Raw genomic sequence first — 27,690 nt, 5'->3', positions numbered from 1 at the left:
AAAGGCAAAGGCCAGATATTCAACTTATTAGAAAATCAAACCCAGATGGCTCATTTGGGTTTTCTAACATAGCACAACATACTTCAGTAAATGTTTTAAAAAGTAGTTCAAAAAATGCAAGTAGATTATTTCCTACTCAAATCAGGCAGGCAATTCTTCTAGAATCTGCCCATACCTAGCCTAATGCCCACCATATGTTAGACACACAAATGTTTACTGAATGAACTATAATCAGTGAAGTTCGGTGATGATTCATAGATGCATCTTGTCTGTGATGTTAGTAGATCAATTCACCAGAGTCAAGAAAGAAATTTAGGTGAGATTTTGGCTGGCAAGGGCAATGGAACTGCATATTATGACTTCAATTCTAAAAGGCTATGCCTTCTAGATGTGTGTAGTTATCCTCTGAGGTGTTTGCACAATGTCAAAGTCACCAAGTGACAAATTTCTCAGCATTGTCTCTTATGCTAAGGGATGCATGACTATATTTCTAACCTCAGTTTCTTCATTTGTTAAATGAGACATGAGATGAATAAATATGGTGCTTCATTCAATTTCTCATACCCTAGGACAAAGTTTGTTTTATTGTTGTCACTCATGTTATTTAATGTCAATGCTTAAATAATTAAATCTGACAATGCTTTCATGTTAGGGAGACTGGGGGAGGTTATTTGAGGGCCTTTATCTTCCTTACAACATTCTAGAGGAGCTTGGAGACAAGAATGACTTTATGAAAGTTCCTTCAATGATAAATCTTATCTGAAGTAGTTTGCAATGTTATTTGCATATACAAGTTAAGTCTCAAATGCTTCAGATTCAAGACTCAAATGCGAAAAAAAAAATGTTATTGGGGGTGTTGGGCAGTAGCTCAGCAGGTTAAGCGCATGTGGTGCTAAGCACAAGGACAGGCTCAAGGATTGGTGTAAGGATCCCGGTTCAAGCCCCTGGCTCCCCACCTGCAGGGGAGTCGCAGGTGGTGAAGCAGGTCTGCAGGTGTCTATCTTTCTCTCTCCCCCTCTGTCTTCCCCTCCTCTCTCCATTTCTTTCTGTCCTATCCAACAACAGCAGCAACAACAATAATAACCACAATGATAAAACAATAAGGGGGAAAAATGGTCTCCAGGAGCAGTGGATTCATGATGCAGGCACTAAGCCCTGGCAATAACCCTGGAGGCAAGGAAAAAATTGTTATTGGGTGGGAGAGAGGCATAAAGTCCTTTTTCATCTTAAATAAGACTCATTTTCTCTCTTCCCAGGCATCAACTAGAATGACTTTGTACATGGTAAAAAGCATCTCTTCTCATGAAAAATATAGTCATATAGGCCAATAAACTGATGTAAAATTAAATAAAATTGCTTCTAAAATAAAAATTCTTTTTGAAAAAGATAGTGCCTTAAAGTCTTTTTTTTTTTTAAAGTCTTAAAGATTTGGGACTACTTATAACATTGCTTTATTGCAACTAGTATTTAAATTATCATTGCATAGATGACGTTAATGGGGCATACTTTTGAGGTAAGTTATCACTATCATGTGAGAGAAAGCTCAGTGAAATAGCAGATTCAAGCACACACACATACAAATATAGCTTGTCTCCCACTGTTTACGAATGGTTTTAGTTAGTTGTTTTTTTTTTTTATTTTTTAAAGCAACACTAGTAGGAATAAATCTTAAATGGATTTTCCTTGGTGTTGTTGCTGATGCTACTCACTCTGTTCTCCTTTGATTGGGCTGGAATTCACTTGGTTCTCACCCAGGTATATTCTTTCTGTTTGTTAAGGATGCTAAAAACTTTAATTCATGTTTCCTTCCAGCTCTGCTTATTGGATTCTCTAAAATTAGATTCAACATTTCTTCCTTTGTATCAAATACACTCTACCCATCCCCACTCCCCGCCTTTATACTTACTACTACTAAAGGAAACACTTGCAAGAGAAATGAAGAGGCAAGAAGTTGCCAAGGTAGGTTCTGGTCTCCAGCTTAGCTGTGCACTGTACCTTGGCTTTTTTTTTTTTTTTTTTTTTGTATGTTCTTTGTTACCTCTTCATCTAACTATCTCTCTAAAACAAGTATTTCCTTTAATATTCCTGCAAGTTAATCCTGAGGAAACACACAAGCATTTATTCCAGCAAATCCAGCTAACTGGGGGTACAGGTATGACAAAAAGGGGACCGCCTACATTCACCAAATCAAGGGGGACTGACTTGCATCTACAGAGATCCCCCCACCCACACCCCACCTGCTAAGAGGAAGGACCTTTAAGGGTAGTGTGTGTGTGTGTGTGTGTGTGTGTGTGTGTGTGTGTGTGTCACAAGGCATCTGGCTGATGATGTGAGAGGGAAGGTTTGGCATTGTAAATACCGATCTTTTAAAAATGCAGTGCAGGCAGTTAATTGCCAGGGACTAGTGCTGGGTGGGCAGAGGGGTGCAAAGGAGGAGAAAGGCGACTGCCCGGTAGCATGCTGGGGGCTGACCTGATTCCCTAGAATCCTTGCTCCCTTCCTCTAGCTTCCGACGTCCTTCCTTCCCCTTTTCTCTTCTTCCACCTCCCCCCCCCCCCCGCTTTTTTTCCCTTCTCCATATCAGCAGCAGCTCCAGGAAACAAAGACTGTGGATCTCCTGGTGGGATCGGAGGCTCAGCCCTGCACCCTGTGAGCCGCACCTTGTTCCGGGGACCCGGGGACCCCTCCCCAAGCTCCTGCGCCTCCCTTGCGCGCTCGCTCCCTCCCGCTCGCTCCCCCCTCCTGCGCTGCGCTGGGAAGAAGGCGGACGGGGCTCAAGATGGCTTGGGTCAGGCTCTGTGCGCTGCTGGCCTGCTGCTGGGCGCCCGCGGTGCTGGCTACAGCCCCCGGCGACACAGACGCTTCCAAGGAGCTGGAGTGCAAGCTCAAGAGCATCACCGTGTCGGCGCTGCCCTTCCTGCGCGAGAACGACCTGAGCATCATGCACAGCCCCTCGGCCTCCGAGCCCAAGCTGCTCTTCTCAGTGCGCAATGACTTCCCAGGAGAGATGGTGGTGGTGGATGATCTGGAGAACACCGAGCTGCCCTACTTCGTGCTGGGTAAGTCCCTGGGGGAGGGCTGGGTGAACCCCCCAGCCCCCATGCTGAAGGCTTCACTGATCACAGCACTCACTGTCCTGGGATTTCCCCCTCCCCCACCCTGCTTCTCCTGGATCCCAGATCTGCCGGCCTCCCCTGCCCTCCAGTGCACCCCACTTGGTCCCTCAGTTCCTCCCTGGAGGCGGGCTAGGCTCTCAGCCTCTCCTCAGCCGCCTTGCTCCTAAGGAACAGGTTGCAGGAGTCTCTCTGAACCCTTTCAGGCCTGCCCACACCCCTCCCCCAGCTTCCATTCATTGGGGCCACACTGACAGAGCTTCAGGTCTGCTCCCAGAAGCCCTTGCCCCACTCCCTGTCCACATGCTCTGTGCTCTGCTCCCCACCCCCTCTAGACAATCTCATCCCACCCTCAGCATTCCTCCTGGGAGTTAGACCTGTTCTGGCTGCACTTGGCCAGGCTGGAGCCAGCCCTCCGGCCAGGCAGCTCCCTCCTTTACTCTTGGAGAGCCCATGCCCAGGGGCTGGGGCCCTCTGAGGCCTGCCTTAAGAGCAGGCTGCCCTGCTAGTAAGTGGGCCCTACAGGCCTCCACTGTCATTCACCTCCACATCTCCATGTCACATCAGGATTCCTGGGAGAAAGGTAGCATCCAAGTTCAGGCTGTGAATAGTGGGGGCTCTTTCTTCCCAAGGCTAACTTGGCTTTCATGTGCACATGACTTATTAGGGCCAGAGACACCCCCCTATATTAATTTTCTGTAGCCACAAAAGTCCTGCACATCCACTTACAGACCTAGGCCTGTACTGTGGGTGTATTCCACTCCACCCAATCTCACCTGGAGACTGATTAGGAAGTTACCTGCCCCCCAGAAGCAGGTTTCATGAGTCTCACTGAGCCTTCTGATGGAACCCCAACTTTGATTCATCAGGGCTCACTGACACCTATCAGCTGGGTCCCCAGAAGGCCTTGCCTCCCTTTCTGACCACATGCTTAGTGGTTGGTGTTCTGCTTCTCAGCATACCACCAACCACCACCAGGCAACCTTACCCCATCCTCAGCATTCTTCCATTATATCTCATCCACTCCCTCTTTTTCACAAGCAAGGTTTGAAGTGTCGTGGTCCACAGGCTCACGTGACTCCATTTCCCACACTTCTCCACGTGCAGCTGTGTCTCCCCACTGCTTGGCATGCCCACCAAAACATCTCCTTTCTTTCTTTTTTAAAAATATTTATTTATTTATTCCCTTTCTTGCCCTTGTTTTTTTATTGTAGTTATTATTGTTATTGATGTCATTGTTGTTGGATAGGACATAGAGTAATGGAGACAGGAGGGGAAGACAGAGAGATGGGGAGAAAGATGGATACCTGCAGACCTGCTTCACCGCTTGTGAAGTGACTCCCCTGCAGATGGGGAGCTGGGGACTTGAATCAGGATCCTTAGGCTGGTTAACCTGCACTTAATCCGCTGCTCTACTGCCCAACTCCCCAAAGATCTTTCTTTAGTGATGCTGTAAATCAGCTTTCTGACTTACCCTGGAGAAAATTCAAAGTCCTGAGGAAGTCTCTAGATTAAAACAAAAACAAGGGCAATGTCCAGGATGCTAGGGAGTCATTTCATGCCCCATCAGCTAGAGTTCACATTATAGAAATATGGCTTCTTGATGGGCCCACAGATCTTTTTAAAATGAACTTTTGTAGTCCTGGATCCTGCGTAAAGGTGAGAGCTCCTAGTGGGCTATTGTCCCTCTTATTCTTTCTTCTCTAGAGGCATCTACACAGTGAAACCAGGACCAAGTAAGCTCTGCTTTCCAACCCCATTGCAAAGGCATTTTCCAAAATTGCCAGGTACTCTGGAAAGTTTATTTGTGCTTCCTGGAAGGTGGTCAGTCCACCCCAGGATTCCCTGCCTACGTTCTTGAGGCAGTGATTTATTTTTGCATTCAAAACATCTTAATGACATAATAAGAGCTGGGGGTTGGCTCAGCATAGAGACATTGTGGCTTTTCTGCTTGTTAAAATGTACAATCACTGGGTTAGTCAGTGCATGTGAATTTCATGTGGTGGTCACGCTGATGTTCAAGTACAATCTGTTTCTCATGGCAAATAAGAATGAGAAGAGGGAATTATGTGTTTCTAAGGAGCTAGTTTGTTTGGGATTCTATATGTATTGCTAACTTGTAGGAAGAAAGATTTGGGTGATGAATGAATGAAATGAAAGCAAGATTAGAATAGTGGCTTTCCAAAATACCAGTTCCTTTTGTACAGAAAGCCAAGGCCTCAAGTTGGAATGGACCTCCTAGGATCCCATGTGCTCAGAGAAAGCCCAGATGTTCCAGAATCGGTTTTCTGCACCTCTGTGCAAAGCTGCCCACTGCAGCTCCCTGCTGGAGTTGCTATGGCAACCTCCTGCAACTTGGCATTCACTAATAGGAACAGACTCAGTCTATCACTGCAGGACCAGATGCATTTGTTGAAGGCATTGATTGTCCCCTACTCTCCCAGTCAGTGGGGTATATTCAGAAAAAGAGATAGGCCTCTACCTCCTGGTCTAGTACTCCCAGGGGAAACTGGAGTGAATTCAAACTTCCATAGTGGAGCAGAACTGCACAGAAAGAGGGACAGGGCCAAATTCATGTGAGTGGACCTGGGTGTCTTTCTGAAGTTAACTTTTGTGGTCCTGTGTCTAGAGGCCCAGGGGAAAGACTGTAATGACTCAGGTCTAGTACTTTCTCTGTTTTAATCTCTGGATCCTAGTTGGTATCTTCCCTCCCCCTGAAGGAATCAGAATCTGTCTCTAGAATTTGTAAAACATTCACTTAGCTGGCTCTTAGGCACGATTAGGATGCAAAAGTTACAAGTGCTCTTGACTTTACCTTTAAGAGCTAAAAGTGTTCATTCTTGGTGGTTTGGGTGTATGTGGAAGGAAATAGGAGCCTGAAGAAAGAAGAACTTGTCTAGTAAAATCTGACTTCAAGAAGGAAATGGGGGGGGTAGTCAGACAGTAGCACAGTGGGTTAAGCGCACATGGCACAAAGCACAGTTACCAGCGTAAGGATCCCGGTTCGAGGCCCCGGCTCCCCACCTGCAGGGGAATCGCTTCACAGATGGTGAAGTAGGTCTGCAGGTGTCTATCTTTCTCTCCCCCTGTCTGTCTTCCCCCTCTCTCCATTTCTCTCTGTCCTATCCAAAAATGACAACATCTATGACAAGAACAATAGTAACTACAACAAGGGCAACAAAAGGGAATAAATAAATATATATGAAAAGAAGGAAATGGGAAACCTTGACCAAGATCAGATCCTTTGACTTTCTTCTTCCTCCAGGAACTGATTCTCCCAGGACCAGTTCTGAGGACTTTAGGGATAGGTCTGGAGTGGAGGAGGCAACAAGTTTTTGTCCTGACTGTTGTCAGCCTCTCCAGTATCTACTTGCTGTGAGCCTGTTTGGTTTCTTAGGGCTTAAATCTCTACATATGCTGCTCCCTCTGCCAGAATGCCATTCCTCTTCTTACCCTTTCAGTTACCCAGTCTTCCTTAATGCCTTGCATTGATGTCTCCTGTTCTGAACCATTCCCTGCTCTTTCAGGCAGTCTTGACCCACTTCTGTGTTCTTTGTGTGGATTAAGAAGTCAAAACACCTGGCAGGGGTAGAGAGCATAATGGTTATGCAGAAAGCCTCTCATGCCTAAGGCTCCAAAGTCCCAATTTCAATCCCCTGCACCACCATAAACCAGAGCTGAGCAGAGTTCTGGTAAAAAAAAAAAAAAGAGTCAAAACACAAATGGATGAAATTACAGAGAATAGGGCTGGCTGGACCAAGGGAAGATGGAGCTATTTAGGGTCATGAGAAAAACAAATGAGGAGCCAATCAGTGGCAGTGTTGGTGGGGTGACCTTGGGAACTACTGAGTATGATGTGGGGCTAGAGATCAGCCTTGTGCTGTGACAGCATAAGGATCAACCTGGCTGAGTTTGGGACTTGGGCACATGGTTCTCCACTGAAAGCCAGAGACAGAAGTTGTCAACCAGAGAGTATTTCTGCCTTTGGTGTTTCTTTTTTATTTTTAATTGATTTTTATTTCACTTATTATTTTCATTTATTATTATTTTATTAGAAAGAGATTCACATCTGGGTTATCTTGGTGCTTAGGGTTGAACCTGGGACCTTAGAGTCTCAGGCAAGCAAGGCTATTTGCATAACCATTATGCTGTTTCCCCAGGCCCCCATTGATGTTTAAGTATTGCTTATAGGAAGGTCCCAGCAAGCACTGATGAAGAGGCTTCACCTCCTGTTCTAGAGTTTTGCAAACCAAGTACATAGGCCCATACTGAGTCACAGCCCGGATGTAATCTGAAACCAGTCCCCCAGTGAGAGGGCAAGGAGAGAAAAGGGCTAATCTAGTCCTTGGTAGGTAGCAATAATACTAATAAAGGGAATTTGTTTGCCAGAAGTGTTGTGATGTTTTCTGTACTGCCCTCCCCTAAACTTCAAAAATGACAACAAAGTTTCCACTGGGTTTAACCAGGAGGAATGCCCTTGATGACCTTGGTTCCTGGGAGTCAGGAAGGTGAGTGAAATGCAAAAGGGGACTTAAGGTGTGTGTGAGGGGTTGGAGGGTGGGGAGAGGAGCCTCTAATTGCAGGGCTCCAGCCCTCAGGTCAACAGGAGGTCATGTTTTTTTTTTTTTTTTTTTATTCACCTTAGGTGATTTTCAGTTGTTTTGCCTGTGGACATATAGTTAAGAAGCATTTTTAATTGGGGTATTTTAGTCAAAGCAGTGCATCTCTGCCATACTTCCTACAAATACTGATGGTTCTAGGACTTACTTCCCTGGATGGTCAAAACCAGATAATCTCAACTCTCCTTTCTGAAGTGCCCTGAAACTTGATGCTATTGCAGAATTAACAGTAATCACTAATTTCTTATTGCCCTTTCAGGAGACTCTGAGATGTTTGCCAAATCAGTTCATTAAAATTTCATATCTCACTAAAATTTCAGCTTCCAGAACAGTAGATAGTCTCACTCTGTAGGTATGTTTGATGTTGAGACTCATAATTAACCTGAAAGCATCCCTTACTCTGAAGTGTGGTTGTCTGTGCTGTGAACAGAACACACTTCTCAGTCTCATTAGTATTTGAAGGGGATGCTTTACTGTTTCAGACCTAACTATTGAGCTTGTTGTGCATGGGTAAAGCCCATGGAAATGACTGTGGAGAAGGGAGCTGAGCTTTAAGTGTGTAGGCTTAAGATTGACTATGGTACATGGCGATAAATCAATCAACTTCGGAGATGTAGTGAGTACAAGGTGTTGCTTAAACTGTTTGGTACAGTCTGGGGTGGTAGTTAAAGAAATAGGTTTTGAAGACAGACCTGATGTCAGTTTGTGGCTTTCCACATTTTTTCGATAGTGGAGAAAAATAAGGATTGGAAAGGTTAAATCAGTGACTCAGGATCATATATATGTCTTGTACTCAGTTCAATATAATGTTTCCATATTTCTCTTATTTACTGCTGTGCATACCTTTAAAATGTTCAATTGCTGTTTTTCCTCCCCTTTTGTTTGGATAAGAGAAGTTCTGGCTACGGTTAGTACAGAAAAACTACACTCAATTGTGGACTGAAAAAATTAAAGTTTTCAGAAACAAACAGTCCTAATTCTTAAATTGCTGCTCTTCTGAGTAGAGTCATGAAATCTGTTGCCATTCCCTTATGTCTCTGGAACTCCAAGAGAAGACTTGTCCCCTTGTCCATGCTATACCCACACTGTGAGTCATAGACTGGCACTGTGGCAGGATGCCATTCAAGTCATTTGATCTCATGGGGTGGGTCTGTCATCCTCATGCTCTCATGAGAAGGTTGAGTCCCATTCAAGAAAAGGCCTTTGGATATAGGCCATATTGATGTCATATTTCTTAGAGCCTATTATTGTTGTAATGATTCAATTTCGCTGTTCTAGCTTATCATTATTATATTAATACTTCACTGAAATGCATATGTCATAAACACAATAGTAGTATATATTATATAAAGTATAAAACCCTGTATACCATGCATAAACAGTACATTATTGTAGTATACAATATATTGACAATATTTTGTCTTATGATTCTTGTGTCTAATGAATTAAACTTTAACATCAGTAGGTGTTGTTTTCGACGGGTTATGTGGGCAACAGCTCAGACAGGAGAAAGATCTAAAAAGCTTATAAGCCACATGCTCTCCTGTTTTGCTGTGATGGGCTTACCTCTTCAAGTGAAAACTGACCGTGGACCAGCGTTTACCAGCAAACAATTTAAAGATTTTTGTTCCCTCTGGAACATTACTCATACCACAGGCATTCCCTGTAATCCACAGGGACAAGGCATTGTCGAGAGGGCCCATCAAACTCTTAAGGCTCAATTGAATAAAGATAAAGGAGGAATGTATCCCCCCAATATCCAGCTAGCAAAAGCCTTAACTATGTTAAATCTCTTTAATATTTACAATAACTCGGACTTACCTCCTATTATTCTTCACTGGCAAACACCATCTACTCTCCCATCTATTAAGGTCAAATGGAAAGACCCACTTGATAAAATTTGGAAAGGGTCTGACCCTCTATTGACCATGGGAAGAGGTTTTGCATGTATTTTCCCTCATAATTACTCTAAACCTGTCTGGGTTCCTGCCCACCATGTCCGACAATACCCTCATGATGGCACTGTTATCCCTGAAGAACAAGAAACACAAGAGAACTAGATGCAGGATACATCCCAGGATCCATAATATGACATGGCAGAACCTACAAAAGTTAGCTCACAGAGCCCTCTCTCCTACCCCTTCCCTGAATGTCTTTATATATACTTGCCAAGTAGGGTGGAAACAGGATGTGACATAGAGAGGGTGGAGAGAAAAGTGACTGGTGACAATCAGAGTGTGACAAGGAGAGGATCAGGGTGGAGCAAAAACATATGAAACAGTGGGGATTGAACCAATGCCCTGGAGGGAGGGTAGTGCTTGTTAACAGTGGTTATGTAAATAGAATGAAGTGGTTATGTAAATAGAATAGTGTTAATCGGGGGGATTTAAACCAAATGAAACAGAAGGGGTCTCATGCATACCAAAAATTCCCCCTTTCTTTTTAACTAATGGCCATTGTGGGGTGAACAGAAACCTATATCGTACAGGTGTTTTCAAAAGAACTGGCATAAAACATGGAAAACAAAATAGGTGAGCAGCAATAACCAGTGTGATGCCAAGGGGAACGTTTCTTGCCTCAAAGGATAAGGCCTAGCAGGCAAAAGGGCATTTCTTGCCTCTGGGAACGCTTCATGCCTCTGGGGGCATCTCTTGCCTCAAAGGGCATTTCCTGCCTCTGTGGGCATCTCTTGCCTCTTGGGGTGCTTCATGCCTCTGTGGGCATAACCTAATAAGGAGGGGGAGTTTTCTGACTCTGGGGCAGAGCCTTCAGGCGAGGGGACATGGTCTATAAAGTCTCAAGGCAATTGGCTGAAGTTAGTCTTTGAGAAACACAGCAGCGTGTACCAGTAAGTCCGATGGAAGTGTCAGTCCAAAGTAGCTGACCACAGAAGAAAATGCCAGAGGATGAAACGCTGCATGTCTGTCTCGATGGGGAATGTCGGCCACCAGAATTCTGCTTTTCTGTAGAGTGAGCTTTGGAGTCTGTGAATCTGTTTCTTCAGGTCGTGCCAGGTCACCTCATTGGTTTCCGGGGGTGTGTTGTAGTCATTCCATCTTGTGGATGATGTCAGAGAACAGGATCCAAATGGATTTCCAGGAATTCCATTTGAGTAGATGCTTTTTCATGTGAAGACTTTGACAGCTGAAATTCACTTACTTGTCAAACAAAACTTGTAGCAGATTAGAAGTTTACTATAATTGATAACTCCATTATAATTGGAAGTCCTTTCTAGTATGATTTTAAGGTTGTTTAAACAGTTTAAACTCAATAAAATGTGGAAAGGTAAACAGAAGAACCACGGTTAAAAGCCTCAGGCATGAGAATAATTAACATAATCATTGCACTATCTGCCCCACCCATAACTCATACAGTTTTCAGGATTAAACGTTTCAGATTGATGTCTGAAAACGAAAAGAGAAATCAAAGGAGGGAAAAAACAATTTTTTGGATTGTTTCTGGATGTCTCTAGAAATCATGGCTGCGTCCAGCATTTTTTTTTAAGTCAATGTCAAACAAAAATTCAGTCATTCAAATCATTCTCTTATGAAACGCAACTTGAACCAGATTATCAAGATCTCACCATGTAGGATTAAGAATCCCCGGAGGGCATCCTAGTCCAAAAAGCTCCTCAAAATTCCATTTAGGGTGCTTCTGACTGCTCCTGCTGGATTGCTTCAGGCACCCATTTTTAAAAGCATCTTCCCATCGAAGAAAGAATCCAATCAGGAGAGTAGAACTAACCACGTGTCTCCATACTTGGGAACTGCCAGGGTACTCGAGAATGTTCTTCAAATTCAAGTATTCCTTCTCCATGGGAAACATGCGAGAAGAAATCCAGAAAGTCCCAGGGGAAATCCCCATGCATATCCCAAGGTCTACGATCATGGTCATAAAGAACCAAACTGTGGCCCGGAGCAAAATGTAGTCCTTCTCCTTGGGAAACATGGGCAAGGGAATCCAGAAAGTCCAAGGAGAAATCTCAGTGCATCTCCCAAGCTCTATAATCCCAGTCATAAGAAACCAAAGTTCCCGGTCAGGGAACCGAAGTGTGGCCCAGAGTAAAATGTTCCAGAGACAGAGTAACTGTCTCATGATGAAACAGTAGAGGCTTTGGCAAACCTCTTCATAAGTAGAAAGGCAACCCATGGTGGATGGGTAGCCAAGTTTACTTATCTGGATGATGGGTGGGTTAGGTCCCACGTTGATGCCGGTCCATGTTTCAGGGCTTATTTCAGTCCCTGTTCGGGCGCCATATGTTGTTTTTGACGGGTTATGTTGTTTTTGCCGGGCTGGCTTCACGGGTGGGTAACAGACGACCAGGGACTCATGGTTGAGCTGTAGGCAGTATCTCTTTATTCATGCAGGACGCAGCACAATCTAAGACGAGCTAAGCTAAACTCAAGGTACCCTAAAACTCACAATGCTGTCTTTATATATACTTGCCAAGTAGGGTGGAAACAGGATGTGACATAGAGAGGGTGGAGAGAAAAGTGACTGGTGACAATCAGAGTGTGACAAGGAGAGGATCAGGGTGGAGCAAAAACATATGAAACAGTGGGGATTGAACCAATGCCCTGGAGGGAGGGTAGTGCTTGTTAACAGCAGTTATGTAAATAGAATGAAGTGGTTATGTAAATAGAATAGTGTTAATCAGGGGGTATTTAAACCAAATGAAACAGAAGGGGTCTCATGCATACCAACAAGCAGGTATGAAAATACATAAAATGCAGTCTCTACAGTATTTGATGATATCTCTATTTTGGATATCTACTAAGGAATCTTATAACATATGCTTCTCAGATAAGAGGGTTTCTATGTTTAGAATTCACTCTCAGAGCTCAGTGTAGAGCCTAGTGAGCTGGTTTGGTTTTTGGTATTGTTTTTATATTTATTTTTGCCACCAAGGTTATCACTAGTAAATGGTGCTTACAGGCTAAATTTACCAGTCCTTGTGACCATTTTTCTTCTCTTTCTTCCTTTCTTCCTTCCTTCCTTCCTTCCTTCCTTCTTTCCTTCCTTCCTTCCTTTTCTTTAAAGTTCTTTTTTTTAAAAAAAATTATTATCTTTATTTATTTATTGGATAGAGACAGTCAGAAATTGAGAGGAAGGGGGAAACAGAGAGGGAAAGAAACAGAAAAACATCTGCAACCCTGCTTCACCACTAACAGAGATTTCCCCCTGCAGTTGGGGACTGGGGGCTCGAACACGGGTCCTTGCACATTGCAACATGTGTGCTCAACCAGGTACACCACCACCTGGCCCCTTTTATTTCCTTTCTATAAAGTCAGAGAGAAGTAGGGCAAGAGATGGGGAGAGGGGGAGAAAGGAAGAGACACCTGCAGCCTGCTTGACCAATCATGAAATTTAGCCCCAGAGGGTGGAGGCCAGGGACTTTAACCTGGTTCCATCCTCCTGCATGGTAACTTGTGTGCTATACCAGTTGTGCTAACACGCTGCCAGTCAGTGGAGTTGTTTAAGTGGTAGTTACTGAACTTTTGATTGACTTCAAGTATTGGACCTACTTTTCTTTTTTTTTTTAACCTGAGTACTGTTTTGGTTTATGGGGGATTGAACCTGGGATCTTAGAGCCTCAGTCATGGAAGTCTTTTTTCATAACAATTATGCTATCCAGACTTACCCATTGTGAGTCTTTGCCTGACAGAAAAAATCTGCTCTCACTCTTTTTCATCCATCTCCTTACAAAGCATGAACTTTTGTCCCTTCCTGCTTCTCTCTGCAACTGTGTGTTGCCTCAGTTAAAAGTTTCTGTACAGTGACAGTCTTTTCTCAAATACTGGGATCAGTGGGAGCAATCTTAGGGTTGAAATCCTTGTGCAGAGAAATGTAATACTCCAAAGGCCTTAATTTCTAGCACTGAGAGGGTGATTATTTACTGTATCTCTGCAGAAATGCAGATTTGTACATCAAAGGAACTCTGAATGCAAGAGTGATGAATTTTACAACACTCCAAATGCTCTCCTAGATATATTGATGTGGCTTGAATGCAAGTATTGGAGTTTTTGAAGGAAAAATGAAATACAAGCTTAATTTCTTTTTTCATCATTGGAAGCAGTATAGAGTTTACATATTTTTCCTTTCTTTTAGGCATGTCATTAAACTTAAAGGGCTCATAGCTTTTTAGATTGAGGTCAGTTCACCAGGACAGAACCTGGCACCTTCTCACCAAGGAAATGCAAAGTCTTTGTTTCTTCACTTTTACATCAACTTCAAATATATAAACCCACATGGCAGGAAAAGATCTATTTTGAGCAAGTTCACTTCTCACAACAAGTTAAAGCCTTCTGGTGATTACTAATGTACCATAGTAAGGCATCTCCCACCATTTTTTTTTACTGAAAATATGAAATAGTTTTGTATTTTAAATCAGTTGTAATTTAAGTGTTTGAGGAAAAGAAGTAGTGTCTCTTGATCCTCAGGTTTCCAAGAAACAAAAATGAGGTAAATTAAATCATTACTGATGGATGTCTAAATTGACATGATGACTTTTTTGAAAAAAAAACAAAACAAAACAAAAAAAAAAACCTTTATTTTACTTGATATAACACAGAGAAATTGAGAAGGAGTGGGAGGCAGAGGGGAGAGAGAGAGACAGAGAGATACCTGCAGACCTGCTTCACTACTTATAAAGCTTTCCCCATGACAGTGGGAACTGGAGGCTCAGACTCTGGTCCTTGTGCATGGTAATATGTGCACTTAACCAAATATACCACCACCCGGTCCTGGCATGACAACTTTTATAAATAAAGTTGGTATTATCTAGCAAAGTAGAAAATACACATGCCTTATGGCCCAACAATTCAACTTTAGGTATTTATTTCACAGAAATTATAATTTAAAGGTTTGTCGTGTTTATGCAAGATGAGTTAGAGAGAGAGAGAGAGAGAGGAGCCAGAGCACCACTCTAGTACAAGCAGTGCTGGTACTGAACAAGGGCCTCCCAAGTGCAAATCTTGTATCCAGAAAACTCCATGTAGCAGTTTAATTGGTTGTATCAATAGAAAAAAAAAAAACAACCCAAAAAACTGGAAGCACCCAATGGTCATTAACAGAAGGTCAGAAGGGGGTGAAATTTCATGTTCACACAATGGGATCTTACCTAGCCAAGAATATAAATGAGGTGTAACTACCTATACCAACATGGGTACATTTCACAAGTGTAGCTAACTAAGCATATAACTGGAAAATATACATAGTGCAATTATAATTTTATGGGCAGGGTGGTGGTTCACACATTACAGTGCACAAGGACCCAGGTTCACGCCCCCAGTACCTACATTCAGAGGAGGACTTAATGATCTGTGAAGCAGTGCTGCGCCTCTCTCTCTCTCTCTCTCTCTCTCTCTCCCTCTCTCCTTTTCCTTCCATCTCTGTCTCTATCTGATAAATATAAAGAAAAATTAAAACATAAAATTAGTATTAATAACACTGTTTGAGGATACACACTGATATGTACAAACTTATGAAAAGCCAGTAAATAACACAAAAGAAAGGATAGGTGTTACTTCTAGTGGAATGAGAAGATAATTTGAATGATGGAAGGAAAGAAGAGAACCATTCAATGTTCTGGCTATACTTGATTCTTGTTTCTTTTTTTCTTTAAAAAAATAAACTTAGTGAGATAGTAAGAGTGGTATTCAACCCCTGGCACTACTATAAGCCAGAGTTGAGCAGTGCTCTGGTAAAAACAAATAAAGTTAAAGTTTTGGAGCAAAGAGATTTACAGAAAAATTGTCAAGGTTTATAGGGTATTCCTATCCAACACATACCCAGTTTCCGTTGTTATCATCTTCCCTTAGGGTGTTTCTTTGCTACAGTTAAAGAACTTATGCTGATATTCTATTAACCAAAGTTCACATTGCATTCAGATTTTGTTGTTATTGTTTTTCCCTAATTTCCCTTTTCTGTTTCAAGATTCTACCGGAAACCACATACCATCCATTCTCCCTCCCACCTTCCTTCCTTCCTTCCTTCCTTCCTTCCTTCCTTCCTTCCTTCCTTCCTTCCTTCTTTCCTTCCTGCCTTCCTTCCTTCCTTCCTTCCTTCCTTCCTTTTTTCTTTCCTTTTTAATTACACTTTCTTCTTTTTTAATTTTCTTGTTTCTTAATTGCCACCAGGGTTATTGCTAGAACTTGGTGTCTGCACAACAACTCCACTGGTCTCAGTGGCCTTTTTTGTTTGTTTGTTTTTGCCTCCAGGGTTATTGCTGCAGCTTGGTGCCTGCGCTACAAATTCACTGCTCCTAGAGACTATTTTTTCCCTTTTTGTTGACCTTGTTGTTTTATCGTTGTTGTGGTTATTATTATTATTGTTATTGATGTTGTTGTTGGAATAGGACAGAGAGAAATGGAGAGAGGAGGGTAAGACAGAGAGGGGGAGAGAAAGACAGACACCTGAAGACCAGCTTCACCGCTTGTGAAGTGACTCCCCTGCAGGTGGGGAGCCAGGGGCTTGAACTGGCATCCTTACACTGGTCCTTACGCTTTGCGCCACGTGCGCTTAACCTGCTGTGCTACCGCCCAGCCCCCTAAGTGACCATTTTTTTCCTTTTTTAAAAATATTTGACAGAGAGAAACTGAGAGGGGAGGGAGAGAGGGAGAAAGAAAGAGACACACTTCTTGTTCACTGCTTCTCAAGCTTCCCACCTGAAGGTGTTATTGGAAACTGAAACCTGGTCCTTGAGCATGCTGATGTGTGCTCTCACCTGAGTGTGCCACTGCCTGACTCCCCCACTTTACTTCTTGCCCTTACCTTTCCTTAGCTCCTCCTGACCGTGTGTTTTTGTAGGCTATCTCTCAACTGGAATTTGTCTCCTGTATTCTTGGTGATTCGCCTGGGGTTACAAGTGTGGGGGGAGCAGCCCTGGGATCAAAATACCATTTTCCTTGCATCAGCTCAGGGTAGCTTCTCTCCATATGGCTTATTGCAAGTGTTCTTGAATTCCTTTGCCTGGCTGGAGTGGTGTTTGTTAAAATTCTCCAGAGTTACCTTGTTCTTGTTTCTCTCTCTCTCTCTCTCTCTCTCTCTTAAATTTTATTTATTTATTTATTCATTTCTTTTTTTTAAATTTTTTTCCCTCCAGGGTTATTGCTGGGCTCGGTGCCTGCACCATCAATCCACTGCTCCTGGAGGCCATTTTTCCCCCTTTTGTTGCCCTTGTTGTTGTAGCCTCATTGTGGTTATTATTATTGCCATTGTTGATGTTGTTTGTTGTTAGATAGGACAGAGAGAAATGGAGAGAGGAGATAAAGACAGAGGGGGGAGAGAAAGATAGACACCTGCAGACCTGCTTCACTGCCTGTGAAGCGACTCCCCTGCAGGTGGGGAGCCGGGGGCTCGAATCGGGATCCTTATGCCAGTCCTTGTGCTTTGCGCCACATGCGCTCAACCCACTGCATCACCGCCGACCCCCCTATTCATTTATTTCTTTATTGCTACCAGGTTTATTGCTGGAGCTCAGTATTGGCACTATGAATTTACTATTCTTGGCAGCCATTTTTTTCCTTACTATTATACTTGATAGGACAGAGAGAAACTGAGAGGGGAGGGGAAGGGAGGATAGATAGACAGATAGACAGACAGACAGACAGACAGACAGACAGACAGATAGATAGATAGAGATAGATAACTGCAGACCTGATTCACCACCATTCATTACGCATCCCCACTACAGGTGGGGAGCAGAAGCTGGGTCCTTCCACAGGGTAGCTATGTGCTCTTAACCTGGTGCACCACTGCCCACTCTTGTTTTTCTCCAGTCTACAACCCATATTTCATATATATATTAGATGGAGACAGGGAGAGGAAAAACCATAGTACTGGAAATTTCCTCAGTGATGTAGGGGCCAGACTTGAACCTGTGTTGAGCACATTGCAAAGCAATACACTATCCAAGTGAGCTCTTTCACCAACACTCTCCAGCCTGTACTTTTAAAAATATTTTCTTTTAAAAATATTTATTTTTAAAGATTTATTTATTGACTATTTCACATGAAAAGTGAGAAAGAAAGGGAGAGGGAGGGAGGGAGAGAGAAAGAGAGGGAGACAGAGAGAAAGAGAGAGAGAGAAGGAGAGAGAGATGGAGAGAGAGATGGAGGGGGGAGAGAACACCAGTGCATCATTCTGGTATATTAAATTAAGGGCCAGGGATTGAAGTAGCAGATTCAGGCATGCAAGTCCTGTACTCAGCCAGCTGAGCCATGTTCCTCAGAATCCTGTACTTTTTGTGGGATGTCTCTAGCTATAGCTATGGCTGAATTTCTGCTTAACTTATTTTGAATCATGCTGCATGAGAGAATCTTTTCTCTCTTTTTTATTAATTTGTTCAATCATTTATTTATATCATTTGAACTCAAGAATATTTGCTGTATCTGGGGTTATCTGCAGTACTGCTCTAGTGGTTTCATTGTTCTAGCTGTTCCAGCTTGGGTTCATGAGTGCCCTTGAAGTTGACTCTTTGTCCCTTTGACAAATTCCAGTAGTGTGGGTTTGGTTTTGTCCCTGTTGTTTGGACACGTGACTACTTTCTGTCTACAAACTGCTCTAGGCTTATCTTGTATTTTGTCTTTCCATGTTCATTCTAGACTTGATCATTCCTCTAAGAGCTGTGATTCTTCTCACTGAAAAATGTGATTAGAAAGCACTATGGGGGTGGTGGCGCACCTGGTTGAGCACACATATTACAGTGCACAGGACCCGCGTTTGAGCCCCTGGTCCCCACCTGCAGTGGGAAAGCTTTGCGAGTGGTGAACAGTGCTGCAGGTGTCTCTCTGTCTCTCTCCCTGTCTCTCTCCCTTTCTCCTCTCTATTTCTGGCTGTCTTTATCCAATATACAAATAAAGGTAATACAAAAAACCTAAAAAAAAAAAGAAGAAACCACTATGGGGGTAGGGGCAGGCAGTGGCACACTTGGTAAAGTGGCAAGAACAATATGCAAGAACACAGGTTCAAACCCCAGGTCCCCGCCTACAGAGGTAAGCTTCACAAATGGTGAGACAGCGTTTTAGGTGATTTTTCTCTAGCTGTCTCCATCTCCCCATCCACTTCTTGATTTCTGTCTCAAATATATATATTTATTAATATACATTAATATAAATATATGTTATATTTCTTAATATATGTATTAAGAAACCACAACCAAGGGAGCCAGGCAGTAGTGCTGCGGGTTAAGCACACATGGCGCAAAGCCCAAGGGCCTGCATAAGAAACCACAACCTGTTTCATTGCTTATCATTAAGGCATCAACTGATCGGTCTGATGACTCACCGTGGGTCAGTTTCTCCAAATTCACATGCTTTCTTCTAGTCCCAGAGTGAACCCTAAGATTTGTACGTAGATTCCCTCACTTACTTGGATTGGAGATACTCTGAATATCTGATTTCAAATCTCAGTGTGGCCCAAACATCACTTATCAATGTATTTGGTTATTTATTTATTTATTTATTTATTTTTAACAGAGCATTGTTCAGTTATGATTTATGGTGGTACTGGGGATTAAACCCAGGAGTTCAGAAACTCAGGCATGAAAGTCGTTTGTTTAACCACTCTGCTGTCTTCCCAGTCCATTTACTAATATTTATTATCCTTGCTCAGCTTCTCCATTCCTTGACTAAAGTTATAACTATTTTTAATTTTAACTAAGAGAGGTAAGTTCTAACTTCATTTCCACATCTTTTTTAAAAATTTATTTATTTATAAGATGGAAACACTGGAGAGTCAGACAGTAGCGCAGCAGGTTAAGTGCAGGTGGCACAAAATGCAATGACCTGCATAAGGATCACGGTTCAAGCCTTCGGCTCCCTACCTGCAGGGGAGTTGCTTCACTGGTGGTGAAGCATATCAACAGGTGTCTATCTTTCTCTCCCCCTCTCTGTCTTCCTCTCCTCCCTCCATTTCTCTCTGTCCTATCCAACAACAATGGCATCAATAATATCTACAACAATAAAAAGGGGCAACAAAAGGGGATAAATAAATATTAAAAAAAATTTTTTTTAAATGGAAACACTGACAAAACCATAGGATAAAAGGGGTACAATTAGAACTCCATATCCCATCTCCTCCCCTGATAGCTATTTCATTCTTTAACCCTCGGGAGTATGGACCCACAGTCATTATATGGTGCAGAAGGTGGAAGGTCTAGCTTTTGTAATTGCTTCTCTGCTGAACATGGGCGTTGGCAGGTTGATCCAGATTCCCATCCTGTTTCTCTCTTTCCCTAGTGGGACAGGGCTCTGAGGAAGTGGAGCTCCAGGACACCTTGGTAAGGTCATCTGTCCAGGGTAGTCCAGTTGGCATCATCATAGCATCTGGAACCTGGTGGCTTAAAAAGAGTTAACATATAAAGCCATAAAAATTGTTGATTAATCATGAACTTAAAGGCTGAAATATTGCAGATGAAGATTTGGGGTCTCTGTTTTGGGAATAACTAGTAGGTCTATTTTAGGTATATTCCAAAGGGCCCATGACTTTATTAGTTTTTGCCTGAGCCTGACATCTGACATGTAGGTGGACCTAGGTTATTGTCTGGGGAGATGATGTTATGGATGGAAAAAGGGCTAGAAAGCTGGATCAGAGAAGAGAGTGGCTCCTAAACATGGGAAAATTGTATAAATATTGTTGACTGTAAACCCCATCGATTTGATCTGGGATCCAAATTCAGCATAGAGGCCTATGTAACCTCTACATCCCTGTAGGTACAAACTTGCATTCTGTGGTCATCAGTAGGAACATTCCTACGTGCACCAATTTTAGGATCCATCTTTTTCAGTTGGTAGATAGAGTATGTTCTCTACCATTGTTGATCCACATTGAGGGCAAGGTCCTATGGGGGCCCCAAAGGGGTCCATTATATTGTTTCTGATGGAGATGACCAGTGATAATGGAGAGAGGGATCTACTCAAGTTCATCCTGTTTGTGTGGGAATCCCAGGACTCCCCGTCTAGGGCCCCAGCTGATGGCGTGGCCTGATAGTGACTAAAGAGTCATAGTTAAAGTATATCTTACCCTTATTCAGCTTTTGTAGTCCTTACTTTGATAAGGTTAGCTTTGGAGTGACTGAGGGAAGTCTAATAGGAAGTAGGTGAGGAGGGTATCTACGTCTAAGTAGAAACTATTTCATTAGGTACTTTAAGGTGTCTTTTTAGGTCTTTCTGCTTGCTTGCTTCATTTATTGACTTACTGCAAACTATTGTGCACTCTTGCTTTAATGTATATATTTTGACCTAATTTATGGGTACATATGTACATCTGCCCTATCTTATGGGGCTTAGTCTATCTAGGTTTTGAGGCTTTGTTAGAAAGTGGACTACCCGAAATGGAATTACGAAGTCCTATGAGAAAGGAAAGGTCTCACCCAAGTAATGATGCTTAAGGGTTGACATTCCATGCCTGACATCTCTGGACACATTCCGAAGTGAAACATGCCATTTCCCATCTTTATATTCAGCTTAAGACCTTACTGCACACTTTACCTAAAAACTGAGACTACAAGGTATAAATTACTCATGTTATTGTTGGCCCCCAACTCTCAAACTTGTAGATACGCTTACACATTAATTCTTAACTTTCCTAACTCCAACTTGTAATGTTTTGAGCAACTGCTAAGCACAGAGCATGATCCCAGGCTATCAGGATGCAATGAGGGAGAAAAAGATGCAGCCCAGCCTTCACACAACAGGGAATTCGTCTTAATTGGGACTTCAGTGCAGCTGTCATTTTCCTCTGGTAGATATTTGCTGTTTCTTTCTTTCTTTCTTTCTTTCTTTCTTTCTTTCTTTCTTTCTTTCTTTCTTTCTTTCTTTCTTCCTTCCTTCCTTCCTTCCTTCCTTCCTTCCTTCCTTCCTTTATTTCTTTCTTTCCTTTCTTCCTTTCTCTCTCTCTCTCTCTTTGTTTCTTTCTAATAGTTTTATCTATTTGTGGCCTGGGGTGGGGCACAATGGCTAAGGCATTAGACTCTCAAGCATGAGGTACTGATTTTGATCCTCAGCATCTCATATGCTAGAACCATGCTCTGGTTCTCACTCCCCTCACTATCCATAACTAACTAACTAACTATTTTTACAAGATTTATTTATTTGTGAGAAAAGGGGAGGGAGGGGAGAGAGAGAGAGAGAGAGAGAGAGAGAGAGAGAGAGAGAGAGAGAGAAAGAGAGAGAAAACAGTGCTTTGATTTGGCACATAGGATACTGGGGGCTGAACTTCAGATCTCATGCTTGAGAGTCCAAAGCTCCATCCACTGTGCCACATCCGTAGCCTTGACCTTTGCTGTTTTTTATTTGATTTGATTGTGATAGGACAGAGAGAAGTTGAAGAGGAGGGGGAGAGAGAAAGAGACACCTATAGCAGAGCTTCACTGTTCATGAAGCTTTTGCCCTACAGGTGGGGTCCAGGGGCTTGAACCTCAGCCCTTCTGTCTGCCCAGCTTTAGTCTTTGCTATTTCTATTCCTCTTTGTTTTCCTAGATCACCCTCTTTAGCTGATCAATATAACCTTGTTCCTCCTATCTTAAACATGCATCCGTTTACCTAGTGAGCATCTTCTCAGCCCTATGTTAGTAATTGTGTTTGGATGTTTCTTATTTCTTGGGTAATGAATGACACACCTACTAGAAATTTTTTTTTTTTCTAGACTTCATTGGTAAGAGCTGGAATCTCATCAGACTTTATGTGGATTCTTCAATGAGAGGTCACTGAAAACTATAGCACCACTATGTCAGGCCAGATTGTACCTAAAACGTTGGAGTTAAAAAAGCTCAGTTACACACCAAAGCACTGGGCTTCATTCCTGGCTCCTGTTCTTTTTGGGTCTTGGCCTGTTCTTATGTAGTACGCATATATATAGTTTAGAAATCTAGCAGAGAGAATTAATTCCACAGCTTCTCTTGACCTCACCAACAATGAACAGCGGTCTGTGGGAACATGTATTAGTGGAAATTTCCATAGGAATATGATGAAGTTCCAGTCAAACCTAAATGCAAAGAAATCTGACATTTTGCTTACCTGTGACACTCAATTTTATGTCAACACTGCCCAATAATTGAAACCTTGTGCTTCTCAAATAATATTATAGAAAAGTAGCACAAATAGTGCAAAGAATACTTTTCTATGACCATACAGATTCCCTTAATTAACATCTTATCCAACCATAATGAAAAAATCCAAATCAAAAAATTCCCTGAGGCTATTTTGCAGTGGTTCCATGGGCTACCACTTAAAACTTGCAATATTTATGTTGCAAGATTTTTGTATATAAAAAAAAAACAACCACATTTGTTAAACCCAGAATCTCATTGATTTTTGTCATGAAGGTTCAGAATAAGCAAAATGTTGATTTAAAGTAAAGTTTAACTAGCAAACATGATAGTGGGTAGAATTTCAGGTGGGATGTGGACAGAGGAAAATTATACTTTCAAAGTGTTAATTGAATGAGAACAAGTGACATTTGAGAGTCCCTGTTAGTAGAAATGTGTGCTTTGGAGATTTTAAGAATTTACTACCTTTACCTTCTGCCCTGGGCAGTGGCTTCTGGAAGGAGGACCACTCCTGGAGGACTTGCTGTCTTCTTTCTGTAGGCTGATGGTGGGCAAGGCCAGAATAAAGTTCCTGTACATGTGCAGATCCAGGCCGGCTCTCCCTAATCCTCCCATTACAGTGCAGATTGATGACTATGGTGGTGGTGATGAAAGTTAATGTTCTCTCATGACTGGACATTGTCAAAAACTTGGAAATGTCCATGCTAGAGGGAGGTTTGAGAGGGAAATGTAAATTACCAGGCTAATGGCTTTCCCCTGATATAAATGCAAAAAATGGCTCTCATTCTCTGGTCCGCCTGTAAATCATGGGGCCGCCTGGCAGTTTTACATTCGCCCCTGTTCTGTACAGAGGTGATGACTGAGAATCTTGAAGCCAGATTCAAGGGGTTTAGATCACCAGGAGGGGTATGTAGATAGCTAGGAGGACTTGTGCTTAAGCTGGAAGGGAATCTGCTGACTACATCTGTCTTCTGAAGTCCAGCCTTTCTTCCTCCCTCAAGAGTCTAAAACACTTGAAGTAATTTATGACTTTAGAAACTCACTCCTTCTTTCTATATTCCATTTCTCCTTCTCTCTTGTTCAGGAAATCCTGATTTCCCACGTATGATCTTGTTTTTAGTTTGAAAGCTCTTCAACAGACAGGGCTTGAATTAAGGTACCTCTCCAGTTTTATGGTCCCTGCAGATGTCAGGAGTGTGGTAGTTTAAATAATGACCTACCGATAACATAAACATGCTTTTTGGTATAAGATCCTCTCTGATTTTTTTTTAAGCCTAAGTTGTCTTTCTCAGTAAAAGTTTAACTGTCTTTAAGATGCTCTACATTTTTCTAGTTTATCATTTATTTTACTGCATATATATATATGTATAATACATATATGTATAATACATATATGTATAATACATATATGTGTAAGTGCATATATTTTTATTTACACATATAAAATCTTGGATGTAAAGCCTGCCAGTGAGGATAAAAGATTCGCTGGTTGGCTATTGCTACTTGACACTTTTCTGTGTTTCCTTTATTTATATTAGTTTGCTTTCCAGATCATTCTACAGCCTCTGGAATTTTCAACAACACTAAGTTCTGCAGTGCTCTAGGAAAGTAGAAGGGTCCTCCCTCCCTCCCTCCCTCCCTCCCTCCCTTCCTTCCTTCCTTCCTTCCTTCCTTCCTTCCTTCCTTCCTTCCTTCCTTCTTCCCTCTTTTCCCTTTCCACCCTTCCTTTCCTTCATTCCTTCATTCTTTCTTGGCACAGGGGCCTTGTTCATTATGACTTCATGTTCTCAGGCAGATGTTTACATTCTTGTTACTTCAGATAAGGACAACATAATACCAGAGTTTGCCCTGTTGTGGCACTTTCATGTGGTGTCATCACTTGTCCCAGGATTTTGCTTGTTCTCTCTCTCTCTCTCTCTCTCTCTCTCTGTCTTTCTTTTTCTCTTTCAATTGACGCCAGGGTTATCGCTGGGGCTAAGTGCCAGCATGACAAATCCATCACTCCTGGTGACCATTTTTTTCCTTTTTTTTTTTTTTAATATTTGATAGGACAGAGGGGAATTTAAAGGGGAGGTGGGAGAAAGGAAGAGAGACACACACTTAAGTACTTGCTTCCCTGCTCCTGAAGTTTCAGCCCACAGGTGAGGAACCAGGTCCTTTAGGATGGTAATGTGTGCACTTAATCAGGTGCACCACTGCCCAGCCCCCAGGACTCAGCTTTGTAAATGTAAAGCACACCAACTGTGCTTAACTCAATGCTCTTATTTCCTCCTTGCCTTTTATTTGCTTATTAATTTCCTGTTTCTTTTCTTTCACATCCTGGATTAGTTTCTTAGTTTCTTTCATAACAGCTTCTGATACACCAAGCTTAATTAAAAAAAAAAAAGAAGAAGAAGCAATTTGACCACTGAGCCACTTGCTGACTACCTTTCATTGCAAATTTTGCCATAAATGTATAATTATGGTTTTTATTGCTGCAAACAATGGTGACTATGGAATGAATGAATGAATGAATGAATGAATGAATGAATGTATGCCACCTGGGGGAAGGGAGCAATGGTCAGAGCAGGTATGCAGAACCCCTAGGGCTGCAGACTCTGGAACAGTCCCTGAATCATGAGAAATATGAGAGGAAAAATCTTTCATTTACTCACACCGAGTTGGTAGGTGGGAACTGGAATGCTTGGTGCCTGGAGGGAGTGGTGGTTTCTGACTCAAGGCAGAGGGCCTGAGGGTGACAGCACACACATGCCACCAAGGGAAGCTTTGGGTCTGCCTCTAAGTGCCTCTGGTGACATACTCGGTGTAGGAGCTGAGGGACTCCTGTATGTCACCCCAGGTAAGGAAACAGGGCAAAAAATGAAAGAGGCCATTGTGTGTGGGGGGTGTGTGTGGAGAGGGATGGCTCACCTGGTGTGTAAAGAGTGCACACTTTGGGAGTCAGGCGGTGGAACAGCAGGTTAAGCTCACCTGGTGCAAAGCCCAAGGACAGGCATAAGGATCTAGGCTCAATCCCCTGGCTCCCCACCTGCAGGGGAGTCGTTTCACAAGCAGTGAAGCAGGTCTGCAGGTGTCTGTCTGTCTTTCTCTCTCCCTCTCTGTCTTCCCCTCCTCTTTCTAGTTCTTTCTGTCCTATCCAACAACAACGGCATCAATAACCACAGGGCGGTAGAGCAGTGGGTTAAGCGCATGTGGTGCGAAGTGCAAGGACAGGCTCAGAATCCCAGTTCGAGCCCCTGGCTTCCCACCTGCAGGAGAGTCATTTCACAGGCGGTGAAGCAGGTCTGCAGGTATTATTTATCTTTCTCTCCCCCTCCATCTTCCCCTCCATTTTATCTTCTTTCTCTCCCCCTCCATCTTCCCCTCCATTATTTATCTTTCTCTCCCTCTCCATCTTCCTCTCCATTTCTCTCTGTCCTATCCAACAACTACGACATCAATAACTATAACAACAATAAAAAACAAGGGCATCAAGAGAGAAAATAAATAAATAAAAATTAAACAAAACAAAACAAAACAAACAAAAAAGAGTGCACACTTTACCATGTGTGAGGACCCGTGTTCTAGCCCCTGGCCACCACATGGGAGCATCTGCATATGGAGAAGCTTTGTGAGTGGCCCAACAGTGCTGTGGTGTCTCACCCCTCCACACTCCATCTCTTTCTGTCTTTATTCTCTATTTCAGAAAATAGAATGAGTTCACTGGGCATGGTGGAATTATGCAGGCTTAAAGCCCCAGTGAAAACCCATCCTGGTCGCCAAGCCAAACAACAGAAAAGAGACAGTTGGAAATGACAGTATCACTTTCAAGAAGGATGAACTTAGGCTAGGGAAAGTGGCTTAAGTGTGATCAGGAGGCCTGCCTGATCCTTTTCATTCAGTATTTAGGTTTTAAACATATCTTGGGCTGGGATGACAGCATCATGATTATGTAAAAGACTTCCATACCTGAGGCTGCAAGGTCCCAGGTTCAGTCCCTAGCACTAGCATAGCCTGAACTGATCAGTGCTCTTGGTCTTTTTCTATCTATCTATCTATCTATCTATCTATCTATCTATCTATCTATCATCTCTCATTAAAATAAAATATATTCTAACTTCTTCTTGATTTGACCTTGGTTTCCATACTACAAAATACCAGGGGTACAATTTCCTACCTCACTGCCTGTATGAACCTCACCTTACCACCATCAGAGCCCTAACCCCTGTACCCATTCCTCCAGTCCCTTTCCTCTGTAACTGCTATGATTTTCACTGAGTCTAGGAGTTGGTTTGCTGCTTTATGTCAGTTCATTTGCTTTAGTTATTTATATCCCACATGAGTGAAACCTTTAATTTTCTTTCACTTCTGACTTACTTCACTTAGTGCAATCACCTCCAGTTACATCCATTTTACCCCCAAAGTCATGATTTCATCTTTAATTAATGGCTGAGTATTATCTGTACCACCCAGTCTCTGTGGAGGAACATTTAGGTTTATTCCTATTATTATTTTTCCTCTATTATGAATAATGCTGCTGTGAACAAAGAGGTACTAATGTCTTTCAAAGTAGGTTTTGCTTGTTCATTTATTTGCTTGTTTTTCATTTTTACCAGAACACTGCTCATCCCTGACTTATGGTGGTGCTGGGGATTGAACCTAGGACCTTTGGTGCCTCAGACATGAAAGTCTTTTTGCATAACCATGATGTTATCTCCCCAGCCCATTTAAACTTTTTTTTCATCCTTTCCTCTGGCAGACTTTTTATTTATTGATTTACATTTTAAATGTTTGTCTTTTATTTATTTACTTGATAAAAACAGAGAAAAATTGAGAAGGGAGGGGGAGATAGAGAGGGAGAGAGAAAGAGATACACCTGCAGCACTACTTTACCACTTTCAAAGCTTTCCTCCTACAGGTGGGAACCAGG

The 27,690-nt window shown here is 42.5% G+C and overlaps 1 protein-coding gene across 1 annotated transcript in view; it reads left to right on the top strand.

The window, feature by feature from the left end:
* Positions 1-2,356: 2,356 nt before the first annotated feature.
* ASTN1 (astrotactin 1) overlaps positions 2,357-27,690 on the top strand; it is a 320,336-nt gene continuing 295,002 nt past the window's right edge. Inside the window, exon 1 of the mRNA XM_007531466.3 lies at positions 2,357-3,059. Within this exon, the coding sequence (XP_007531528.1) occupies positions 2,780-3,059 (280 nt within the window). The 5' untranslated portion in view covers positions 2,357-2,779. The remainder of the gene's footprint in view (positions 3,060-27,690) is intronic.

Source organism: Erinaceus europaeus, chromosome 9, assembly GCF_950295315.1.
Source record: "Erinaceus europaeus chromosome 9, mEriEur2.1, whole genome shotgun sequence".
NCBI lineage: Eukaryota > Metazoa > Chordata > Mammalia > Eulipotyphla > Erinaceidae > Erinaceus > Erinaceus europaeus.
Note: the sequence above shows the minus strand (reverse complement) of the source record. Positions and strands in the feature narration are given on the sequence as shown.